Source organism: Phoenix dactylifera, chromosome 14, assembly GCF_051530095.1.
Source record: "Phoenix dactylifera cultivar Ajwa chromosome 14, Ajwa_hap1_PhDact_Kaust_v1.1, whole genome shotgun sequence".
Taxonomy (NCBI): Eukaryota; Viridiplantae; Streptophyta; class Magnoliopsida; order Arecales; family Arecaceae; genus Phoenix; species Phoenix dactylifera.
This window is the reverse complement of record NC_143203.1, coordinates 25,942,958-25,965,390: the sequence shown is the minus strand read 5'-3', so window position 1 is coordinate 25,965,390 and position 22,433 is coordinate 25,942,958. Positions and strand designations below refer to the sequence as shown.

At 38.3% G+C, this 22,433-nt stretch overlaps 3 protein-coding genes across 10 annotated transcripts; 2 read left to right on the top strand and 1 right to left on the bottom strand.

Moving 5' to 3' along the window:
• Positions 1-1,936: 1,936 nt before the first annotated feature.
• LOC103718113 (metal tolerance protein 1-like) lies at positions 1,937-8,419 on the top strand. Of its 4 annotated transcripts, none has more exons than XM_017845459.4 (3): positions 1,937-2,103; positions 2,194-2,377; positions 6,520-8,419. In XM_017845459.4, exon 3 carries the CDS (start codon positions 6,520-6,522, stop codon positions 7,750-7,752), a length of 1,233 nt encoding a protein of 410 aa, XP_017700948.2. In that variant the 5' UTR covers positions 1,937-2,103; positions 2,194-2,377; the 3' UTR covers positions 7,753-8,419. The 4 variants fall into 4 exon arrangements, with proteins under 4 accessions (XP_017700948.2, XP_038988353.1, XP_038988354.1 ...); XM_039132425.2 differs by lacking the exon at positions 1,937-2,103 and adding an exon at positions 6,034-6,221 and having other exon boundaries at positions 2,181-2,377; XM_039132426.3 differs by lacking the exons at positions 1,937-2,103; positions 2,194-2,377 and adding an exon at positions 2,613-2,762 and having other exon boundaries at positions 6,520-8,368.
• An 845-nt stretch (positions 8,420-9,264) lies between these two features.
• LOC103718115 (uncharacterized) lies at positions 9,265-14,679 on the top strand. Of its 2 annotated transcripts, XM_088711111.2 has the most exons (4): positions 9,265-10,534; positions 12,197-12,301; positions 13,692-13,762; positions 14,278-14,679. In XM_088711111.2, exon 1 carries the CDS (start codon positions 9,404-9,406, stop codon positions 10,466-10,468), a length of 1,065 nt encoding a protein of 354 aa, XP_088567237.1. In that variant the 5' UTR covers positions 9,265-9,403; the 3' UTR covers positions 10,469-10,534; positions 12,197-12,301; positions 13,692-13,762; positions 14,278-14,679. The 2 variants fall into 2 exon arrangements, with proteins under 2 accessions (XP_088567237.1, XP_008805010.3); XM_008806788.6 differs by lacking the exon at positions 12,197-12,301 and having other exon boundaries at positions 14,278-14,417.
• Positions 14,680-16,013: 1,334 nt separating this feature from the next.
• On the bottom strand, positions 16,014-21,897 carry LOC103718138 (asparagine synthetase [glutamine-hydrolyzing]). Of its 4 annotated transcripts, XM_088711107.1 has the most exons (15): positions 21,814-21,838; positions 21,628-21,709; positions 21,229-21,379; positions 20,500-20,638; positions 19,284-19,379; positions 18,873-19,014; positions 18,556-18,746; positions 18,025-18,186; positions 17,862-17,942; positions 17,524-17,745; positions 17,239-17,373; positions 17,071-17,151; positions 16,782-16,868; positions 16,585-16,692; positions 16,014-16,481 (listed from the first exon to the last, which is right to left on the bottom strand). In XM_088711107.1, the coding sequence occupies exons 6-15, from the start codon at positions 18,982-18,984 to the stop codon at positions 16,233-16,235; spliced, it is 1,428 nt and encodes a 475-aa protein (XP_088567233.1). In that variant the 5' UTR covers positions 18,985-19,014; positions 19,284-19,379; positions 20,500-20,638; positions 21,229-21,379; positions 21,628-21,709; positions 21,814-21,838; the 3' UTR covers positions 16,014-16,232. The 4 variants fall into 4 exon arrangements, with proteins under 4 accessions (XP_088567233.1, XP_008805038.4, XP_088567234.1 ...); XM_008806816.5 differs by lacking the exon at positions 21,229-21,379 and having other exon boundaries at positions 21,814-21,897; XM_088711109.2 differs by lacking the exon at positions 21,229-21,379 and having other exon boundaries at positions 16,276-16,470; positions 21,814-21,897.
• Between the last annotated feature and the right edge of the window lie 536 nt (positions 21,898-22,433).

Sequence of the window (22,433 nt, the reverse complement as noted above, 5' to 3'; positions counted from 1 at the left end):
TACCCTTCTTTATATATATATATATATATATATATATATATATATACCCATATCATCTAATGTCGTTAAAAAATAAATGATTTAAATCTGAAATGATTGAAATACCCTTATAGGTAGATGCGCAAAAAAAAAAAAATTATAAGGATACACATACAAATAGCAACTTTGGAAGGATATTTATACAATTACATATATTTAGGAAGGTATACACTTTAAAAAAATAAAAAATGATAAAAATTTAATAAAGATAATTCAATTATCCTTAATAAAAAAGAGGCAAAAAAAAGTAATATTATCATATCACATAATCTCATGTTAATATCGACTCTTATACATTGAATCGTGTTGCTTTTACGAAATTCTCGCCTCAAAAATAAACAACAACTCAATATTTACAAATCACTAAAAAATATTTTACTAATTCAAGCATTAATTTAAATTTGATATGTGTTAATCTTTTAAAAATTATGAAGAATATATAGATGTTATAAATTCAATAATGATAATTATATCAAAATCAAATAAAGAATAGTAAAACTAAAATAATTACCTAATATTTCAACTTGACCGAGTCATGATCTTAAAAAAGAAAATTGATTAGCTCAATTTTTTTTAATTTGTCGTTTCAACTGAATCATAAAAAAAACTTAGCAAACTCCAAGTGAGTTTTGATTTTTTTTTAAATAATTTTTTTGAATGTATATCCTTTTAAATACGAGAACTTGCATGAATATTCCGTAAAGTTGCTATTTGCGTGTATAGCTTATAATTGTTTTTTGTATATCTATCCATAGCTTATTTGCATGTATACTTCAGTCATTTTGTTTTAAGTCATTTATTTTTTAACGACGTTAGATGTTATAGATATATATGAATATATATATATATATTAATTTTATAAAAAAATATATATAATTTTATATATTTAAGAAAAATATACAATATTTTTCGGCAACGAGAGCCACCATTGCCATATGACTGCGAGTTCCCTTCCCAGCGACAACACCATATGCCCCATCTTCCCTTTTCTTCTTTATCCACCTAACTCTTTGAAATAAATATACAATAAATTGGACTCAAACCCTTACGTCAACATTTTCATGAACACAATTATAAAAAACATGGGAACATTTGGTTCTTCTTCAAATATGTCCACTATATAATTATTAACAAAAAAATCTCCTCTATAAAACAAATCAAAAACTAAAGGGACAAATTAGTACTAATTGATGCGAATAGATGCTCTAGAAAAATGTCTTAATAATAACTTAAAGTTGCAAATGGGTCGGTTGACCCATAATTCAACTCGATCTGACCCATTTGAAGGACCGTGGAGCTAGATCGAGTCCTAAAATTGGATCCACTCTATTTTCTGGATTCAGATCTTATCTAGATTTTATTGAATTCAGACCGACCTGACTCAACCAACTCAACTTAAATCTGTAAAATTATTTGGACTCACGGTTTGCTCGAGAAGATGCAAACAAGTTCTGAAGCCATGAATGGATTGACTCAATACGGATCCGAACCGAATCTAATTTTTTTGAGTTGGATCTAGATTATATATATATATATGCAATCCGCCCCGAATGACCTATTAGGTCAAAAATTATAACAGCTGACCCGATTTGACCCAATCTAATCTTTCATTCAATTGGATCTGGATTTAAAATTAGAACCCAAATAAGAAATTAGATTAGATTGGGTCACTCAAGGTCGGACCCGTTTTGATCCATTTGCACCCCTATAATAGATTCTTAGGAGCTAAAAAGGTGCACCAGCATTCCGTAGTGATATCCTAATGGATCCCACTTAAATGGTGTTTAATTCCAGCACTCGGCTATTATTTTTCTTTGGTGACGTCATAACCACTTGGAATCCCAAGCGAAAAAAAAAATCCCCCAGAAAAGTAAACACCTGCCCTAAGATCCACCTTGGCCGTAAATAATTGGAAATTATGGGCAAAGAGACAAAAAAAAAATCTTTCATAATCCCCCAATACCTATCTTTGCAAATTGCAACGCATAGCCTCACTAACATTTGCAAATAGGAAAAGAGAAGAACCCTCCGGCCGCCAGCTGTATCCTCTTCTTTCCAATCCAGGCAAGATGTGAAGTTTTTTTTTATTCAACAAAACTTTGTTGTCACAATAAATCTTACCTTCGTTTACTCCGACTCTCGAATTTTGACCAGACTCGTTCTGCTTTCGATCATGCGGTGATTGGAAACTTCTCCAACTCGCAAGAAGCGGTTGCCGAGTACACGTGGGTGCCGGAGTTGGGTTCTTCGGTCTTCCGATTGCAATATTCCGATCGCCATCTACCCCGTTCCCATCTCTGATCATCTTGATTCGCTGGAAAATTTTCTCCAATCCAAGGTGCCCTTGCATGCCTTAATTTTCTTTTCCTTTCTGATTCATTGATTCAATATAAATGGTTTTTTATGCGGTGTTATTGTTGTTGTTACGATTACTGTTATCTGACAGAAAGGGTTGGATCTTGGAATCCTGGTCGAGAAGGACTTGTTTTCCCCAAACAGTATATACTTACGCGGGGGCTCTTCTGGAATTTGATAAGTAGATTAGATTTCTAGGTCTTCTTTTTTTTAGTTTTGGTTGCTGCTCAGTTGATTGAGAACGATTAGGGTTTTCTAATGCGTAAATTTCTTTTGATTGGCGAACGAGGTTAATTTAGTATTTGTGATCTTTAATATATGCTCTTCCCAGAAATTGGACAAAGAGCCATATGTCGATCTCTATCAAGGTCTCATAATCTAGGCTAGGTTTTCCTCCTGTTTCTTTTAATGTAAAAATATGTAATTGCTTGAGGTTAGGTTGAGTGATGATGGGCTGCTCAGTGTGCAACTGGTCAGGAACATTTTTTTATCTCTTTTAACCACAGTTTCTGATGAGCTGTTCTAGCTTATATTGGATCCTTCTTGTTTTTGTTAGTATATTATCTCCTTAGCTTTGACTTTTGTACTTCAATTTTGATTTATCTCTGTTATAAGGTATCTAATATAGGTAGTTTCTTGTAATTTATCATATATTTGACTATATGCTATTGTTCATCATTCTGCTAAGGTTTGAAACTGCAGCAGCATAGGACGTATAACTAGGGCTTTTTCTGGCCTTTGCTACTTATGATTACAACATCGTCTCTTTGCATCTATTTTGATGTTATTTCAAATTTCCCTTTAACAGCCTGGCATGTAATCATTTGTTGTTCAACCTTTTTCTTTTTTTTTTTTTGGGGGGGGGGGGGGGGGTACTACGATTTTTATATGCTCATCCTTGTTACGCTCATCTCGCACTAATTTTGCCATTTTAATGACAAACTCATAAATGCTAGGATAAATTTCGTTTCAATTTCAGTGGCCTGTGACAATGATGCTCCACAAGTTCATTTCTAGTTTATCTATGTTGGCTTTATCTTATTCTGATATCATGTCTCTCCATCTTATTGTATGAATCAACCGCTGTAGCAAAATATGCCTTTGGGACTACAATATGTTTAATTGCGTTTTCAACTCCACACAGATTTTAAGTTTGCAATATATTTAATTATTTTTGCTCCAATCAACTTTCGTCCTTTATTGTCCCGGGCTTTCTATTGTCTTGTCTTCCTCATTTTCATGAAAGCCCCCCTACTTCTTGTGAACCTTGACATATATGTTTTGATTTTGTGTCATTCTTTTATTATATTTATCTCTTCATTCAATAAAACTGGTGTTACTCTTTTGTATCTGTTAATTATTTAATATATATATTCCTCTCTCTTTGTTGGCTAATAGGAACCATTGTTGCATTCTTTTGTGCTTGGAAGATAGAAGAATATATTTGAGAATACAAGGATAAAGTGAGAAAAGCTATGTCTTGCAACATGTAGATTGTGGGCAATAGAATTAATAAACTCAGGGTCTCAGTTCTTCTTTCCTCTTGCGCGCGCGCACACAGAGATAGAGGTGACCCTTTCTATGGAGGATACTCATCGAAAGCAAAGTAGGTCTGGAAAGAGGCAGAAAAATGAAGTTCCCATACAATGTCTGGATGGGGTGATACGGGATTCATTTTGCAGCATCTGTTACAAGGATCCTTGCCCACTAGCTGATTATGATTTACTTTTACAACCAAATTCTTTGCATAACACAAAAGTATAGTCGTATAGGAGGTTAACTTTGTCCTAGAGCTTGCCATTGCTGTGAGGTTGTATAGATGTTAGCAAATATATCCCTTCTCATGCTTTATGTAAAGTTTGATTGTGGACTGATACCTCGAACATGTTTCTCATATTTGATGAGGACCATGAGGTTGGTTGATCATGGAGACTTTGGCAGCTGAAGTATTCTGCTTTAGCATAGATTTAGAGCCTCCTCATCCTGAAAGAGCAAGCTTAACCCAGATGCACGCACATGCATGCAGCACCTATTTACATGAGTCTACATTACTGACAAGACCCGCCACAAAAACCTCCTCTTCATGTGGCTTTATGTAAACTACAAGATTTCTGTCATAGATCTGGTAATTGGGGAAGTTGTTGCCTATTTAGACGGCTGGAAATCAAATTATCTACTTAGTTTGTATGCCCATCATTTATCTAATAGAAAGAACCTTGCATTCAGATATATGGGTGTTGATGCCAAAATCCTGCCCGACCAAGAAGGTTTGGAGGGCGCTAGTCAATCCGCAGATGGATGCCGATTTGTACACAAAAAGAAGAGAAAGGCTTGCCAAATTGGCTCCGGCTGGGCCCTCCAATGCCTAAGTCAGAAAGATCTTTGGAATAACAATAGAAAATAGAAAATATGAAAGAAAAGATAAAGAATATTGCCTTCTTCTGGTCGACCTCCTCTAGTCGGCCTTCTTACCACAGTCTTCTCAGGTCTGCCTTTTTACCTCGACCTTTTTACTTTAGCTTTCTCATGTCGGCCTTCTCACCTTGGCCTTGAACTTCACCTCTGCCTCGGTCTTCGTACCTCGGCCTTAAACTTTACCTCGGTTTTGGTCTTCACCTCTGCCGTAGCCTTCACCTGGGCCTCGACCTTCTCCTCAGCCTTAGCCTTCACCTCGGCCTCGGTCTTCTCATCTCGACCTTGGACTTCACTTCAACTTTCTGTCCTCGGCCATGGTTTCTCACCTCGGCCTCGGCCACGGCTTCTTGCCTTGGCCTCTTTCAAACCCGCTGGAGGCACTTGTAGAGGCTTTCAGAAGAAGAGAATGAAGAAGGAAAGTAGGACAACCTCTTATAGATGTACATGCGGCCTAGGTTAAGCTGACGATTCAACTATCCGAGCCGATTCAACCACGTATCAGCTCGGGATAAGCCACAAGCAACTCATCCGGATTGCCACTTTAAGTAGCTTCAAAAAACACAATACTGCTAAAAAATTCACGCCAAAATGATGACACTTTGAGAAGATCAACCAATGCATAAATACCTCCTTCTAGATGCTTCATTCTCAGTTTGAATGACGGTACAACTTCCATCACCCGAACTAAAATTAAGTTCGTACTCAGAAGTGGGGGGGAATGATGGTGAGAATATCAATCATCCTAACCTTGGGTTTCTTTTGACCTCCTTGACCTTGGCCTTAACTGAAGTGAATGATAGGTCTTGGCTTACGCACTATTCTAGTTGGTCTTGTCTAGGAGTAACGCCAAAGGTCATTGAATGAGTTCCAATCATGGTCTTGGTAACGATTACACCAGTACACCAATAAAAATACGATCAACACGATTATCATTGCATGTCAATTGTGGAAAGCTGTTATCATGCGGTTAATGCATGATTAGCCATTATCATGCAATTATGACACTTTCCGATAAATTAGGTAACTGACACCACTCTCAGCCTATAATCTATATATAGGGATGACTGACTGACCCTCAAATAAGCATTCTTAAGCTCCCTCTTTCTCTAGAGCACTCTTCCACACTTAATCTCTCTTTTTTTCACTATTGCTCTAGATCTCCACTAACTTAAGTATCAGAGGGTTCCCCACTGGAAACTTTTCAGCAACTGGACTTCTTTGCAGGTCAATCCTGCCTTCTTCCTCGATTTTGGCCGACCTCGGTGTACCTTGGTTTCAGCAGACCTCGTCGTACCTCGGTTTCAGCTGACCTCGTCGTACCTCGGTTTCAGTTGACCTCGTCGTACCTCCGGCAAAGACCGACCTAAATCCAGATTCTAGCAGCAACAATGGGGAAGGCTGCCCTCACAAATGTATCTTTCAGTTCTCGGAGTTGTGAAATTTAGTACCCATAACCCCCTTACTTTCTTTTCTCTGCTAGATGTTGGAAATATTAATTGTTGGGTTAGCTATAAATTCTTTTTCTGTTGGTATACGGTTTCTGGATGGGGCTCAGTGCTGGATGTTTTATTCTTCCCTTGCTTACTGTTTTGCACATCTGATTGCAACTTTGTTCCATTTATTAGTATAGTCGAACATAGTATGTCACATATTTCATCAAATTATTTCTTCAATTCGCATTTTTATAGATTGTTTTGTTTGACATCACAGATGGAATCACCAAATTCTCGGTTATCTCAGATCATTGATATAAGAAGTGCAGATGTGCCTGGGGGAGTTTCAGGATTGGATGGTAACAAGATATGTGGCAGCACAACTTGTGGTTTGTCTAATTCTGGAACAAGCTCCAAAGATGCCAAAGAGAGATCTGCTTCAATGCGGAAGCTACTAATAGCTGTTTTTCTTTGTGTCATATTCATGAGTGTCGAAGTGGTTGGTGGCATTAAAGCAAACAGTCTTGCAATCTTAACTGATGCAGCCCATCTCCTCTCAGATGTTGCAGCATTCGCCATCTCCTTATTCTCCCTTTGGGCTTCAGGATGGGAGGCCACCCCGCGCCAGTCGTATGGTTTTTTCCGAATAGAGATACTTGGAGCACTGGTTTCCATCCAGCTTATATGGCTCTTAGCTGGGATATTAGTTTATGAAGCCATTGCAAGACTCATCCATAACACTGGTGATGTGCAAGGTGTCCTGATGTTTGCTGTCGCGGCATTTGGTTTGGTGGTTAACATTATCATGGCTGTCTTGCTGGGTCACGATCATGGTCATGGTGGACATGGCGACGGTCACCATGGTCCTTCAAGCCATGGTGATCACCATGACGACCACAGTCATGACCATGAACATGATGTGGACCATGGTCAGAGCTATGGCATCAGGGTTACAACCCATCACCATCATTCAGGGAATTCCAAGCATAAGGAAGAATGTGAACCTCTGCTAAAGCATGCTGAAGGTGCCCCGAGCCAAAGTTCCTGCTTGGAAGAAACAAAAAAGAGGCAAAGGAACATCAACGTGCATAGTGCCTATCTGCATGTGCTTGGAGACTCCATTCAGAGCGGAGGGGTGATGATTGGAGGGGCCATTATATGGTACAAGCCTGAATGGAAGATTATTGATCTGGTCTGCACACTTGTTTTCTCTGTCATTGTGTTGATAACCACAGTCAAGATGCTAAGGAACATACTTGAGGTCCTCATGGAGAGTACCCCGAGGGAGATTGATGCGACCAGGCTCGAAAAGGGCTTGTGTGAGTTGGATGGTGTTGTGGCCATCCATGAGCTGCATATATGGGCCATCACAGTAGGGAGGGTTCTCCTGGCATGCCATGTGACAATCACTCGAGAGGCAGATGCTGATATTGTGCTTGATAAGGTGGTAGGATATATCAAAAGGGAGTTCAATATTAGCCATGTGACTATTCAGATAGAACGACAGTAAGTTTGTTTTCCGGTGATAACTATGAACAGGTTTTTGCAGTGGTAAGGAGAGAGGTACATGTTTCTTGTTTGTTATTTTCAGATGCAACTATTTCTTCTTTGTCACAGCAGATTGTGCTTTCCTTTTCTTTTGATGGATCAAATGGTAATTCCAATCTGAATGTGATCAGACTATTTGATTTGGCTGGGACTGTCATTCATTTCATATTGATCGACTTCTAGGCTGTTTGGCGTCCAGCATCGTTAGTCATCTTGGTGTGGTTGTTGATGCCTATATTGCTTGCTGAAATGTTAATAGCCAGATTTTAACTGCAGTTGCGTTAGATCTGCTCAGTGGGGTCAGGCATAGCAAGCAAATTTAGAAGTTCTGTCTGGATTGTTTAACTAGTCTTCTACGCGCATGGACCACAGAGTCAAATTGATTGAGGATTATAACTGTTTATGAGTTTGGTCTACAATTTAACTTCCAACGCATCACAGCAGTATCTTTGACAATTAGAATCAGCTGAAGCAAAGAAGTTATGGAAGACAGGCCATTTTTTTCCTGTAGTGTACATGATTTCCATTGTTTTTGCTGCTGTTAGATACCTAATGAAGTGATGTGAAAATTTCCTACCTGCTGCAACTCTTACCAGTTTTCATAATGCTAGTGAACTTTTGATGGTTTACCTGATGTAGCACACACTCTACAAGGTTTACAGTGAAACCTTGAAGAATTGGTGAAAAATCTGTTTTTGGCACGAAAGCCGATATGCTTGTGGTAATTTAGAACTTGCTAAGGCATAGCAATCCCTAGCCCTAGGAGATGCACTATGTTGGTCGTGTATACACGCGTCGGTTGATTGTGGATTGGTTTCTCAATCTTGGATGGCAAGTGATGGAGATGCTTTGAAAGGGTTATAAAAGCTGCTAAGCTTCCATGCTTTTCCAATAGTGTAAAAGACAGTTAACGGATGAATTTATTTTACCAATAGGAAAATTGCCTGTGATTACAAGATTAAATGGTTGCAACTCAGTATTTGATTTCAATTTTTGTCCTGTAAACCAAACTGATGTATGTATATATACACACACACTAAAACAGGTGCCCCACTCAACGCCCAATGTCACATACATATATGTTTGTACGAATATCAGTTTAGGTGGATCAGGTCCATGATGGACCTAAGATGAAATCATCTCAGGTCAAATTGCTATTGCACATTTTAAAAAATAAGAAAGAGAAGAAAATTAAGTGATTTCATTCTAGTTCTATGATAGATCTTATTCACTTTTTTACCGAATGATCATGCGGCGCAAAAATGGCCTGGTCCTATGCCGCATGTCAACAAATAAGAAAAACTTTAAGGCATTGATTAGTGCATATCATAGATCTAAATCTTTGTATTCATATAGGATTGAACTACTTTCAAGTTTATTAGATTTGGACTTTTTTTTCATATATACTACTACTCATTCACGAGTCTTTTACTTCATTGTTGTGAACATGTGGGCATAATTAAGGTACCCTTATCAGCAAGCAGCCGTAGCGGTGGGGAAATAGTATCAGTATGGAACCGATGGCCGCAGTTTCCTGCGAGGGTGGTCGGTTACTACCTTCGGTCAACTCATGCTGCCGTTCCATTCCTCGCAGAAAACGTGGTACTTGACTCATGATAACAAATACTTTAATCATTATGAGGAGCGGGCGGAGGAGGCGAACGGAGCAATGGATGTACCGAAACCACAAAAAAAAGGAAAAAAAAGAACTAGCGTACAAAATGGGCCCCACCTCAATCGCCGGACGCGTCTCACCTTCTAGCCCTCACATCTTCCTTTCCCTTCCTGTCCCTCCCAGAGTCCCAGTTCTCTCTATTCCGTGTTTCCATGCCGATCGCCACTCCGATCTCCGACGATTCTTCTCTTCCTGCAATCTCTCATTTGATTTGAAAGAGGGGAAAATGCTGTGCTCGAGATCGAGCTCCAACTGGCTCGATCGCCTCCACACCTCCAAAGGCTTCTGCATCCCCGCGGCCGACCACGATCTCGATCACTTCCTCTCTTCCATCCCTAACCCTAACCCTAATACTAATCCCAAATCATGCTCACCTCCTCGTCCCGAGACTTGGACATCCGATGCGCCCCTCTCGCAGCCCCCGGCCGAGAAACCCGCCGCCCCTCGCCGGCGGCGGAAGCAGCAGCAGCAGCAGCAGCCGCAATACGCCGCGGGGAACAAGACCTTTGCTGGCGAGAAGGAGCAGCTCTTCGATCTGATGAGCTCCGCCCTGGCGGAGCTCTTCATCATGGGGGACCGCTCGGCCACTGGCATCCTAAGGGCGAGCAAGAAGAGCGCCCGGAAGCAGGCCAACCCCAAGGCCTGCGTCCCGTCCGCCTCGGCGAGCATCGACGGCAGCTTCTTAGCCGGAGCAGCGGCGGCTTGCCACGTTCCGCCGGTGACCTCCCCGTCCAGCGCTGACAACAGCGTGGCGGAGGCCAAGAATAGCCGGACGAAGGCGAGGGGGAAGCGGGGGACGACGGGGAGTCCTGTGGAGTCGGATTTGTCGACGTACTCGAAGACTGATGCGACGGTGATCGACACGAGCTCCCCGGGTTGGAAGTCGGAGAAGCTCATCTTTAGGAAGGGGATGGTGTGGAAAGTCCGCGACAAGAACCTGTGGAATGTGTGCAGGAAGAAAAGGAAGCTGGGTCTGGTGGAGAGATTGATCGACGAAAAGTAGAAGGAGCAGCCGTTCATCGACATGAAAGAGCCGGCACCGAAAGAGCATTCAGGATCAGTGGATGAAGTAAGAATTATGTTCTCTTTGGGTAGTGATGTCAAACATGTTAGTCTTTAGGGGCTTATCTACTTAATACTAGAGAATGTGTATTTATCATTTCACTGCATGCTACCTTTTAAATGCAGTGTTCGTAGGGCCTGATAAAGGGTAGGCTTAAGAGGAGAGAATGTAGAGATAGTTTAACACAACAATTTCTTGGTGGTAATGGCAACAATATGGACAAAGTAATGAAGGAATACTCTTTGTTCGGAAAGACATGCTGTAACATAAAATAATATTCATAGAACCTGAGGATATCAGAGAAACAATCAATGAATTCAGCCTCTACCTTTAAAGATCACAAAAAGCTAGTTGCAATATATAATTAGTATAGTATTATCATTTGAATATATCAGCATGCACCCATTTTTATAACATATGTTTCAGCTATTTGGGGTCGACTTCGCAGTTCTCATCATCTAATCGTTCATTAAAGGTTATTTCTAGTGTTATTGCAAGTGTTTCCAAGTCTTTTCCTTATATAATCCATTAGCTCTTACCCTCTTTTTTGAATGTTCAATATAGATTCTAGTACTTCTCCTTATTGAAGCCTCCTTAGTTATTCTACATGCCATTGCATGTCAATTGGTTCTCCATCACTTTGTATTAAATTAGCATTACTTCTACACCTCTATCCATTCTATTTTCTTTCTAGCATTAGAACCTTTTTGTTTGTACTACATTTTAAGCCATACAATATTGTAAGCCTTATTTGCTTTCTTAAGTTGCTAAGGAATTTACTGTGTTATATAAAGAAACACCTCTTCATAACCGAGGGTGTGGTTTACATGTGATCCTGGTATCTCAAATCTTCACTAACCCAGTCCTCTCAAACTCTGCTTGTTCCATCATTATCTCTTTGGAAGGAAATGATATTATATATATATGTATAATATATATATATATATATATATATATATATATATATATATATATATATATATATATATAAGATTTCCTAACTCCTTTGATGTATTTGAGGAAGGCATTATTTGCTAATATGAAGTCTGGTAATCTTTGTTTAGTCTTTGTTTATGGCTTTTGGTGCACCTGGGTTGATGGGAATATGGTGGTTATCTGTTTTTAGTTGACCATATTATCTAAGATTTCAAAATATACAAGATAAGCTGCAAAGATATTGATGCAAGTACTGTTAAAGAGAGATCCAAGAACAAGATTTTGGCACGATAAAAAATGATTTTTCTACTGCTACAGAAAATACATAATAAATGAGCTTGTGTATAGAAATATGGAGACAAGTGAAGTCCAATTAAGTGATCGAAGGCCTTGAAAATTTCTAATCAAAATTGACTGCTGCAGTTTATGTGCTGGGACTGAAGGAATCCAGGAATAAATGGCACAACTATGTAATTTGAAAAGTCTCTGTCTTATTTATATATTTGCTTCATTTGGTAATTATAATGGAGATTAGCAAGCTTGAATGGAACATGTAAAGAGTGGTATGCTAACATTGCATGAAATTGTTATATGAATTACATTGTATGGCAGATTTGCTTGCATGGATTGTGGTGCATGAACATATTTTGCTTTTGTCAACGACATTGGTCATTCTGGCCTTTCTCACCAAAATTTTGCTACCTGTACTTATTTTTCTGATCATACAATCAGAAGCGCGGATACAAGGGGGCTGAGGGGGGCCATGGGCCCCCAAGGATCGTGACAGCTTTCTATAGGTTCCTAAGTGCGGCCCCCTTGGGCTCCAGATTCTTCTAGGTGTGCCACCCCTCACTTTTTCCCCCAACATATGGTTCCCAATTGTTGTAAGATTGTGTAGCTCTAAAACTCTAATAGATAAAATTGTTATTCTTTTATATGTAAACAATTAGTTCCAATTTTATTAGATCTTTGACTCCTCTTTTCCATTTCAGTCATCGGTGTCCTAAATATCATGAGATCTTGCATGTCCATTAAAAATCCTACCTAATTTGATACAATATGGATCTTCTAATAGATGGATCTTGTAGATTTCAACATAGATTGTTTAGGAATTTGAAAAATATCTGAGTTTTTAGTAACTTCTATATGGTTTGCTATTTTTGTTTTTTTATTTTTGAAACCATGGGTTTATTGAGAAAGAGAGAGGGAGGGGGGGGGGGATAATAGTTTCAAAGTCGTGACAAGGGACAAAAAGGGAAAAAAGAAAAAATCATGCAGAGCTGTAGGACGAAACAGTTAATAAGTTATGTTCCTTATCTTTCTTGCTTTCAAGTTTTTTCATTTTCCCCATCTCTTCTAGGGCTTTTATTTCATTTACTTTTTGTTAGGTTCAAACACTTCAATATACATGCATTGGTTGTTCTCTTAGTTTTGAAGTGTATCTCTTTAGAATTTCAGTAATGATGCATATCCATAAGATCTTAAGAACAATGCATGTTTTATTGTTTGTTTTTTATAGTATTTGTAACTCATCTCCATTTTTTATTGTTTGATTTTATAGTATTAGTAACACTATCTCTTTCGCCCTTTTTATTGTTAGTTAATAGAGTTATTTTTTTTGAGGGAAATAGGAAGAGAAAATTCCCTTCCAAACTTTTATTAAAGCATAATGTAGTTAGTTATGTGTTGGTCATGTTCCCTTTCATGGAGATCATGACTGATCTTTGCATTTGAAATCTTAATTTTCCCCCCAAATATCTTAAATGAAATTATGGGGAATTTCCACCATCTAGCTTCAAAAGCTAAGACGAAATTGAAAGCAATGTCAAAAAATAAAATCTTTCCAATAAGGTCCCTGATGAAAATATGCCAGGATTCATCGCCTCCTCTCTCACTCTGTGATTCATTTAGGAAAGATCGCAAATCGTAATTTGTAAGACATTTGACTAAACAATATATATTCTACAAACATCGTCACACACAATTTCAATATATGTGTTTTTATTAGTGAATTTTTGTACTGGTCCTTCCAAGAAAAATATTCTGGGCCTGGCCCTGCATATTTTGATAGCATTTTGTCATAAAACACTGCATATTTTATAGCATAATTTACTCAAGTACACTGCTTTCATTGTGATGCAGTCACATATTCCCATGATAGTTACCATCTAGTTATTTGAATGCTTTCTTCTGCAATGACTGTCTAAAATCTTTCTATGCCATACAGGGTGGAGCTCATGCTGAAAATAGACATGCTTCCAGAAAGACGGATGATCAAAATCAAATCCCTAAAAGAAGGCAAGTCTGCTTAAAACTTGTCTAATATATCCTATTCTATGAAGATTTGCTATGCCTGTTGGTCATGAACTTCTCACACATTCATGGTTGTCTTCTCAGTTGAGATATAGGGTGAGATATTAATACTTATCAGTATCAGGCACTTACTGATACAGAGTACCAAAACATTGTTGTCGGCTTACAAACTTATCTATCCCAGCTATTGGCCCGTTTGATATTAATATATAGCTGAGATTGCTGGTCTTACTTATTATTTTTTAATGTTTTTTTTTTAATTGCTACATATAGAACCAATGTACAAAAGACAATTACTATCACTTTTACTGTATTGGCCAATAAATTCTTATCAACTGAGATATCCTGATATTTTGGTCCAGTTTAAAGATTATTAAAGATTATTCAGCCTTTGACCATAGTACATCAGCATCTCAGCTTTTATTGGTATTGGTCGGATACAAAAATTACTGCATATCACAGTTGAAAACCTTGCTGACATCCTATTTCATGCATTGCAGGCCAAGATCTTCAAGATCACCGCATGTTCCAGCAGCCAAAAATTCTTCTGTTTTCCATCTTACTACAAGCAGGAAAAATGGCTTGGCATGTCCCAGAGGTACTCCAAAAGGATGATTGCACTGGGGAAGTATTTTTGGAAGATCGCCATGGGGAGGATTTTGGAGAGCAATTTCTTTGTCTTCTGCATCTTGAAGAAATGCAGACTACTTTCTGCACGATAAGATATAACTGGAGGTGGTTCATGAATCAATGGTTGCATTAGCTTGTAGTGGGGCTTTGAGTAAATTCATTTCACAAAAAAAATGTCCAAAGCCTCAAAGCTAAGATGTATGCCTGTTCTGGATCAAATTCATCTATTTAAGACCCATTTCTTTTTCAAGTCATTTTCAGTTTTCGCTTAACCTGACTTGATCACGGTTGTGCTTCATGCCTATTTTGTTGTTTATCCTTTTTCTCCTGTTCCGAATTAAGGGGGTGCATTTATTTTCTTCTGCTGAGCACGGCTTTAGACCTAGGATGAGCAACTCCATAAGAATTCAGCGAGCTATAGAACATTGCTTTCTTTTCCTAAAGGAATTTCAGGGCAGTAACATGTCATGATTCTGTGAATGTGCTCTGACCTGAAAATCAAAGCCTATCCTGTTTAACTTTTAGTGTTATGAGAAAACTTGGAAAATCATGAAGCTTACACTGGCAGGTGAACTTGGCAACGCAAGCACTTAGTTGCAGCTTTCAACCGATTTCTGAGGAATAAATCTGATTTGTTCATTCTGACTTTATCAGTGAGTTTGAGAATTAGAAGGGGCAGAAGAAGCGTGAACTACTGAAAAATATCATTATTTACTTAAAGTTTAAATTCTTAGTCGTTCATGTTGTTCAAAGTTGAAATAGTGTTCAGTCTTCTTTCTATCTTTTTTGATAACCCATTTGTGTTTCTCAACGTTCTAAAGTCAGGATTGCAGTTAACGGCATGCGGCTGCTTTCTTTTTTAGGGAAATTGATAGGCGGTCCCTATGAGGGTCTGGCTGTATTTTTTAATCCCAGTTGACTGAGACTGTAATTCCCGGTCCATAGAATTTAACTTGGATTATCCACATATCCGGAGTCTAATATGATAAATATACCCCCCACTAGAACTTCCTTTCTTTTTTTTCTTCAACTTTCAGACAAAAGTAACCATGCATTTCTTTTAAAATAGCTGTAAAATATAAGTACTGTTATTCTTTTCTTTTTTTCTGGATTTGGTAGTGAAAAAATATGAAAAAATACCATGAGTTCTATCATATTCAAGTAAACACTACACATTACCTCAACAAATATATATATATATATATATATATATATATATATATATATATATATATATAAAAAAGTAAACACTACACTATAAGGTTCAATATCAAGGAGTATGAATATCCACTGGGCACTGGGTACATCAAATATCTAAAGATGATCATGAGAAACGAAAATGTTGTCCTCAGCCTATATTTTAGGCTAAGGTTCATCGTCCCGGCCGATACCGTAGCATATTTGATATACTATATCGCCACTCAATGCATCAAAATTTGCCATATTGTATTGTGTATCGAAACTATAATAGAGTGGTACTAGTACAGAGTCTGATATCGAGACATCAATCTTGCTTTATACTGGATCCCACTAAACATCTTAGGAGATGTACATAAGTTAAGTCAACCACCCTCTGTTGCTTAAATCCATCAGCACTAGGCTCGAGTAGTCAGCAAAATCAACTTCTTTATATATTCGTGCTACATGGAAGGAAAAGGAAATCACCTAGCAAGTCAAATGGAGTTCTAGAGGTTTACTTTCAAACCCAATGCAAGCAAATGATCAAATACTCCTATTACATGAACTTGACGAAAACTGCGAGGAGATGACTAGAATCGAGGCAAACATGACTAGTACACGGCCATATTGATAACTTAGGAAGACTTCAGATCTTGATGGTGAGACTTGGAGCTGTTACTTCCACCATCCTTGGCTTCTTGTTGGTGATCTTGGCAGGCCCTTTTCCTGCAGAAAGAGAAGTGTGTACTTGTGGATCATAGGCAGAAACATGGACACCAAGAGCAGCCCTCCCTGAGGGATCGAGGTTATTTGACCACTGAGAGTCCCACTCAATGGCCTTGGCTGTGCTGCAAGCCACGCTTGGACCTCCCGGGACGGTCAGCCTTGCGGAGTTCTGTGACACCAAATCAAGATCAAATTAACACTCCCCAGGGATATAGATTTTCTTCGAAAAACATTATGTAGATAGATAGAATGTTGTAGACTGAGAGGTTCACCTGGGGGAAGAATCTCTCAAAGATTATTCTATAGTAGTAGGCTTCTTTTGTGGTGGGTGTGTTGTGTGGATAAATGCGCTTTGCATTTAGCATCATTCTATCAGTCACCTGTGATTTTTTTTCACAAAATGTAGCTTTTAATAATAAGGAAAACCCTTTTTTTCAGGTGTCTTTGAGGAGAAAAGATGGGATATTACATGTTCTTCTGCATGAGCCTTGAGCCCATCAATCCAACTGTAGCCAACACCATCGCTGAACTGTTCTTTCTGCCTATAGAGAATATTCTGCGCAAAGTAAAATTTCCAGTTTTTAGTTCTGTCAGCTATCTATGCATCTAAATAACATATAAGCAAGCATGTATCCTATAGTTTAGGATTCAACTCCTACTACGTTTTGAGGCATAATACCATTTTCAGAAGAAACTAAAACATGTCGAGCAGTACATGTATTCAAGGGGAGCCACTGAGATACTGATAGCTTACAGACCTTTGGCAGGTAAGGGTTTTCCTCGTCATGAAAAGCCTTCCTCAATACCCACTTCTCTAACCGGCCAAGATCAGACTTGATCTGTTAAACAGCAGTCTGAGTGTAAGATAAGAATGGGGTATGCTTGGGGAATGTTATCAGAAATCAAGGTCAAGATACTCATCACACCATTTTCCATTCAGGATCAATGCTCATTGCAACATTTATAAATTCTTTATCCAAGAACGGCACACGAACTTCAAGCCCCCATGCAGAGGTTGCTTTGTTTGCTCTCAAGCAATCGTACTGGTGGAGTGCTTTAATCTGCAAAAGAAGTAGGGCAATTGTACCATCATTAAAACCACGAGACACTACTATGTCAGGGCATTGTAGCATAAAGAACACAGCTACTTTATATGAAAAGGCTAACAGGCACATATTTGTGAGTCTTTTGTGACCTATTGCTCTATGTACCTTCTGACATGTCTCGCGGTGGAACTCTTCCTTACTAGGTGCCTTGTGGAAGTACAGATATCCTCCAAAAATCTCATCTGAACCTTCACCAGAGATGACCATCTTCACTCCTAATGCCTTTATCTTGCGGGACATAAGGAACATGGGAGTACTTGCCCTGATCGTAGTCACATCGTATGTCTCGATGTGGTAGATTACATCCTCAATGGCATCGATGCCATCCTAGCAGTCGTAAATATTCAATAATTACATGTATTTCCTAAGCTTTTCATTTGCAAGCTAAATCTACAGAAAAATTTAGTAGGCACTTACAGAAAAAAAATTATTATCTTTAGTACCTGAACAGTGAAATGAAGTTCATGGTGGACAGTGCCCAAATAATCTGCAACCTCCTTTGCAGCCTTCAAATCAGGTGAGCCCTGCAAAGGACATTTCCTATGCTTACATTGCTTCACTAGAAAGAAAAAAATAGAATTAAAAGCATGCAAGAGAAATGCTGACCTCTAAACCAACACAGAAGGAATGGAGTTGAGATCCCCACTGCTTCGCAGCTTTTGTTCCCGCCAAGTGACGAACTGTTACAGCAGCAACTAAAGATGAATCAAGGCCACCGGATAACAGCACTCCAAATGGAACATCGGTCATTAGCCTCTTAATGACAGCCTGTAAAAATTAAGAAAATATAATGATTATGCAGCAAAACCATCAAATTTTGTTTTAACTAAAACATCTGAAGTGCCAATGAAAATAATGACTGTTTGTTTTCTGATCTAGTTGGTGTTTGTTAATTACCAATCATCATAGAAACCTTATACTGAGATGACAAATGGTGGAGACTCTAATGGTACTGAGAAAAGCAATATAAGATCATTAAGGTGACCTAAAAAGAATTATATAGCATATATATCAGTGATGTCGATCGTCTTGTCTTCCCCTCAAGGCTTGCGCTTCAGGAGGTCCAGTGTTCAAATGCTGGGTATCGCTAAAATAGAAAATCGAAAGAAAAGCAAAAAGAGAAAGATCGAGTCTTACATCTTCAAATGCTTTTCGCAAAACAAGTGGATCATATGGGACCGATGGAATAGATTCTGAGTACCATGGAGGATTGTACCATCTCTTAAAGCCACCCTCTTTGCTGGAGTACAGATGTCCAGGAGGAAACAATTCAAAATGCCCACAGTCATCATTCAGCCCTTTCATCTCAGATGATATCCAAATAGAGCCTGAAAAATAACAGATTCACTTGACTACTTACTATAGAGATCACTGGCCACCAAAATCTAAGTCCTACTAAGACACACATGTAAGATCATAATTAAACAAAATTATGTGTCTATGTGGTTGAGTACCATCAAGTCCCCAGCCAATGTAGAGGGGTGTGACTCCAATCGCATCACGAGCAACAAGGAAGCTATGGTCGCGAGCGTCCAGCAACACGAAGGAGAAAATTCCATCCAGCATATCCACAAAATTTTCTCCATGCTCCTCATACTGTCAAAAACAGAAGCAGATAGGGGACCCCAATTAATCTCTTACATGCTGAAGTTTTTCGATCATGAAAATGAGTACAGCAAGCACATCCGGAGTAAAAGCCAGAGTGCTACAAGTGAAGCTAAGTTTAAGGATGCACACATTCCTCTTTTTTTTGTTTTCGATAGCGCAAAAGGATGGAGTTGTGCAGTATGCCACTTGTGAATTGTGATCTCCATTGGTATCGAAGAACACAAACAATGAGCATATAGTGTATGAGAGGATCTCACCAAATGTGCAATGACTTCACAGTCACTCCCTGTCCTGAATTTGTGGTCAAGTAACCGACTCCTCAACTCTTCATGGTTGTAAATCTCTCCATTTACCTGTTTCATGGACAAAATTCCCTCAGTCATCCATTACTAGGTGTAATAGGCACATCAACAAGGAGGAGAAACAGGCACAACTTCATTTTCCTTTAAAAAAATAGAATAAGTTTGGAAAACATATTTATTCTGGACATCATTCTAGTATAAATACATCCAAGAGAATTAGAAAGTAAAACATCCCGAAGTGCCCTTAGAGTTGGCAGGGTCGGTCCACAGTATGCATATTAACAAATAGCATCTTTTTCCTCAGATGAAATTGGTGCAGACCAAGCTTTGCTTTAATGAAAGGAAGATCAGTGAGGATCTCTTAGGTCACAAATTCCTTGCTCTTAAACGAATCATGTAACAGACATGAATAGTCATACATAATCTCTAGGATTTGTTAAAGAGCTCAAATATAATTTCTCTCAGAGAACTTAACAATCTAAATCCAAAATACAAGAGTGCTTGAGGTTTATAGTCCCACTAGAGAATAATCATACTTTTAAAATCAACTTCTTCGCTAAGTTCACTTTTTTTCTTTTTTAAGGTAAGGCGGCATGGTTACATAGCCCTAGTATAGATACAACAATTAGCATCGAAATACACCAAGTCATGCAGCTGAGGGGCACCACCAGGGTGGCAGGGTCCAGGGCCGACTCCCAGATATCCAATTTTCATTTTTTGAGGAAAATTGCTTCAGTAATTTTCAAGGTTCACTTAAACTTTTGATACGGGAGCTATATGACACTCTAAGATTCTCTTCTATCTTCTTGAATGCAAAAAATTACAGGAGGCCTTATTTAATTTTCCTTTTCTTTTATGTTTTTTTTAATTATATAGTAGAAGCTGTCTGGAATATATGATTACAAACATTTCAAATAACAACTCCCAAAAATAAAGTCATAAGCACCACATCTCTTCATTTTTTATCGATTACGGAAAGCTTTATTCTCCCTATATATTTGTTGCAGTTTATTCTCTGAAAAGAGATTCCATCTCATTTTTTTAATTTAAAATTTTAATGCAAGGCATATAAATTATATAGCTATAAGAATCAAGTAACGAATGTAAGGAGGAAAAGATTATCTTAGCTTTGTGATAAAGATTGTGTTAAAGGCTTCGGATAATGTTATACCGTCACGATGATATTTTTCTCTTCATTATAGAGTGGTTGATCTCCAGAAGCTGGATCAATGATTGCTAGTCGTTGGTGTGCCAAGAAGCAATCACCGAGCTGGTGTAAGCCACTCCAATCAGGGCCTCGATGCTTTAATCTGTCTTGGATGAAATCAGCCTCTTTAGTTCATTCCATCATTTATTCATATGGAAACATTTGATAGAGAAATAAACCTTGATCTTTACATCATTTAATAGAGACATATCTTCAATAAGGTCTCTTTGCACACAAAATCATATATTTTTCAGTTGGAATGTTAATTAAAAAAAAAAACACTATGAAGGTTTTAATCTTGGCTATGAAAATATTCAATGATAATAATTCAGAAAAAAAAACAAGAAAAAAGAAAAGTGTTCCCTCTATTCACTGTTATTGTCCATTATGTGGACTTCAAAATGCTCTGAGTTGAAAAACTATATGCCGTATTCAGAGTGATGGAAGGTTTCATTGACTTTTCTCTTCTGTTGTTTTTCTCCAGGCCAGGGAAACAGTAGAAAGATTGAAAATTTCATTAAAAAAAAATTCCATTATTTAGTTTACACAAGAGAAGAACACATCAGCATGTTAAAGCATCTATGCAATCAATGCAAAAGAAAAAAAAAATACCCTTGATGAGAATAATATGAATGGTAATCATAATGCATAGACTTAAGCATCCATGAGAATCACAAATTAAAGATATAATACCCTTGATGATACTAAGCTGACAGTATAGCTTTTGAGCAAGTGCAGTCTTGAATCTTGACTATCCCTTTAATGATGTTTTTGCACATAATGATGGAATCATGGACAAGTCTCTAAACAATTTCCAAGTGGAAACTTTATTCATGCCTCTTGCCTGATTGACAAAACCAAAGCAAAAAAATGATAGGAGGCCAATCTGGCAACTTATGCAGTATTTCTTTTTGTTTTCTTTGGAAAAGACTACATACATGGCTTGAAGCATAATGAACCAAGCGACAAATAAACACTTTAAATTATAAACCAATTCCGACACAACTCCAACCCTCCAATATGACGAGAAACAAATGAACGAAAGAAAGAAAGGGAGAAAGATAAATCAAGTATGGGGAGTCAGATCATTGCCTGCGAGAGAGCTCGAGCACTCGAACTCTCTTCGCCTGTGAGTCATCAGAGCAGCCCAACACAGCAAGTATCCCACACATGACTGGAAGAAGAAACAAAACAAGAAAACAAGCCTTCAGAGAACATAAAAAGAATCAGAGGCCAATAAGAAGGAGAAGAGAACATAGCATGAAGAGAAGCTTAAACCTTTTGAGCTAGTATGAAGGTCTCTGCTTCTGGGTGCCGCGGGTGGTGCCCTATTTATAGGCGAAAACCGCAAAGTTTGGCTGCTCTCCATCTCTTTAATTTATTAATAATAATATAGTAATTAATGTCTCGATTATTACTAAAAAAGACATTGTTAGTAACGTTATTGGCCCTTCCGCTCCGTCGAGCAGCGCCGCTTCATCGCGTCGTTAGATCCAGTGGAATCCGGCCCGGGACTGGGGGCCACTTCAAAATAAAATAATAGGCCCACTGTCATAACAGCAGCAGAAATTGGCCGGCCAATAGTCACTCGCCACATGTTGTAAAAAAAATCATGGTAATACCCAGTATTTTTTTTTTCCAACATTGGCCCGACAATTTAATTCGGTGCATCCAAAATACGACACGTCCAAAGAGCGGATAAATTGTATTTAAAGATACATAGATTTTTCTTCTAAATTACTATTAGAGATGGTACAAAATTATTGTTGATGTATCACTTCAACCCCACCACTTTTAGGCTACTCATAAGCTTCTCCATGTGGCCTAAATGGATCGCCTATTTAAAGAGCCCTTCCGAAAGGGGCAATCGCTTAAAAAGGTTAAAAAAAAAAAGCACC

Coding starts and splice junctions, on each gene's coding strand:
- LOC103718138 (XM_008806816.5), bottom strand. CDS start 21,707: ATGTGTGGGATACTTGCTGTGTTGGGCTGCTCTGATGACTCACAGGCG. Junction 19,015..19,283: donor GTGAAGTCATTGCACATTTG/GTGAGATCCTCT, acceptor TGTTTTTGACAG/TATGAGGAGCATGGAGAAAA. Junction 16,869..17,070: donor AAAACCCTTACCTGCCAAAG/GTCTGTAAGCTA, acceptor TACTTTGCGCAG/AATATTCTCTATAGGCAGAA.
- LOC103718113 (XM_039132425.2), top strand. CDS start 6,198: ATGGGGAAGGCTGCCCTCACAAAT. Junction 6,222..6,519: donor GGAAGGCTGCCCTCACAAAT/GTATCTTTCAGT, acceptor TTGACATCACAG/ATGGAATCACCAAATTCTCG.
- LOC103718115 (XM_088711111.2), top strand. CDS start 9,404: ATGATAACAAATACTTTAATCATTATGAGGAGCGGGCGGAGGAGGCGA.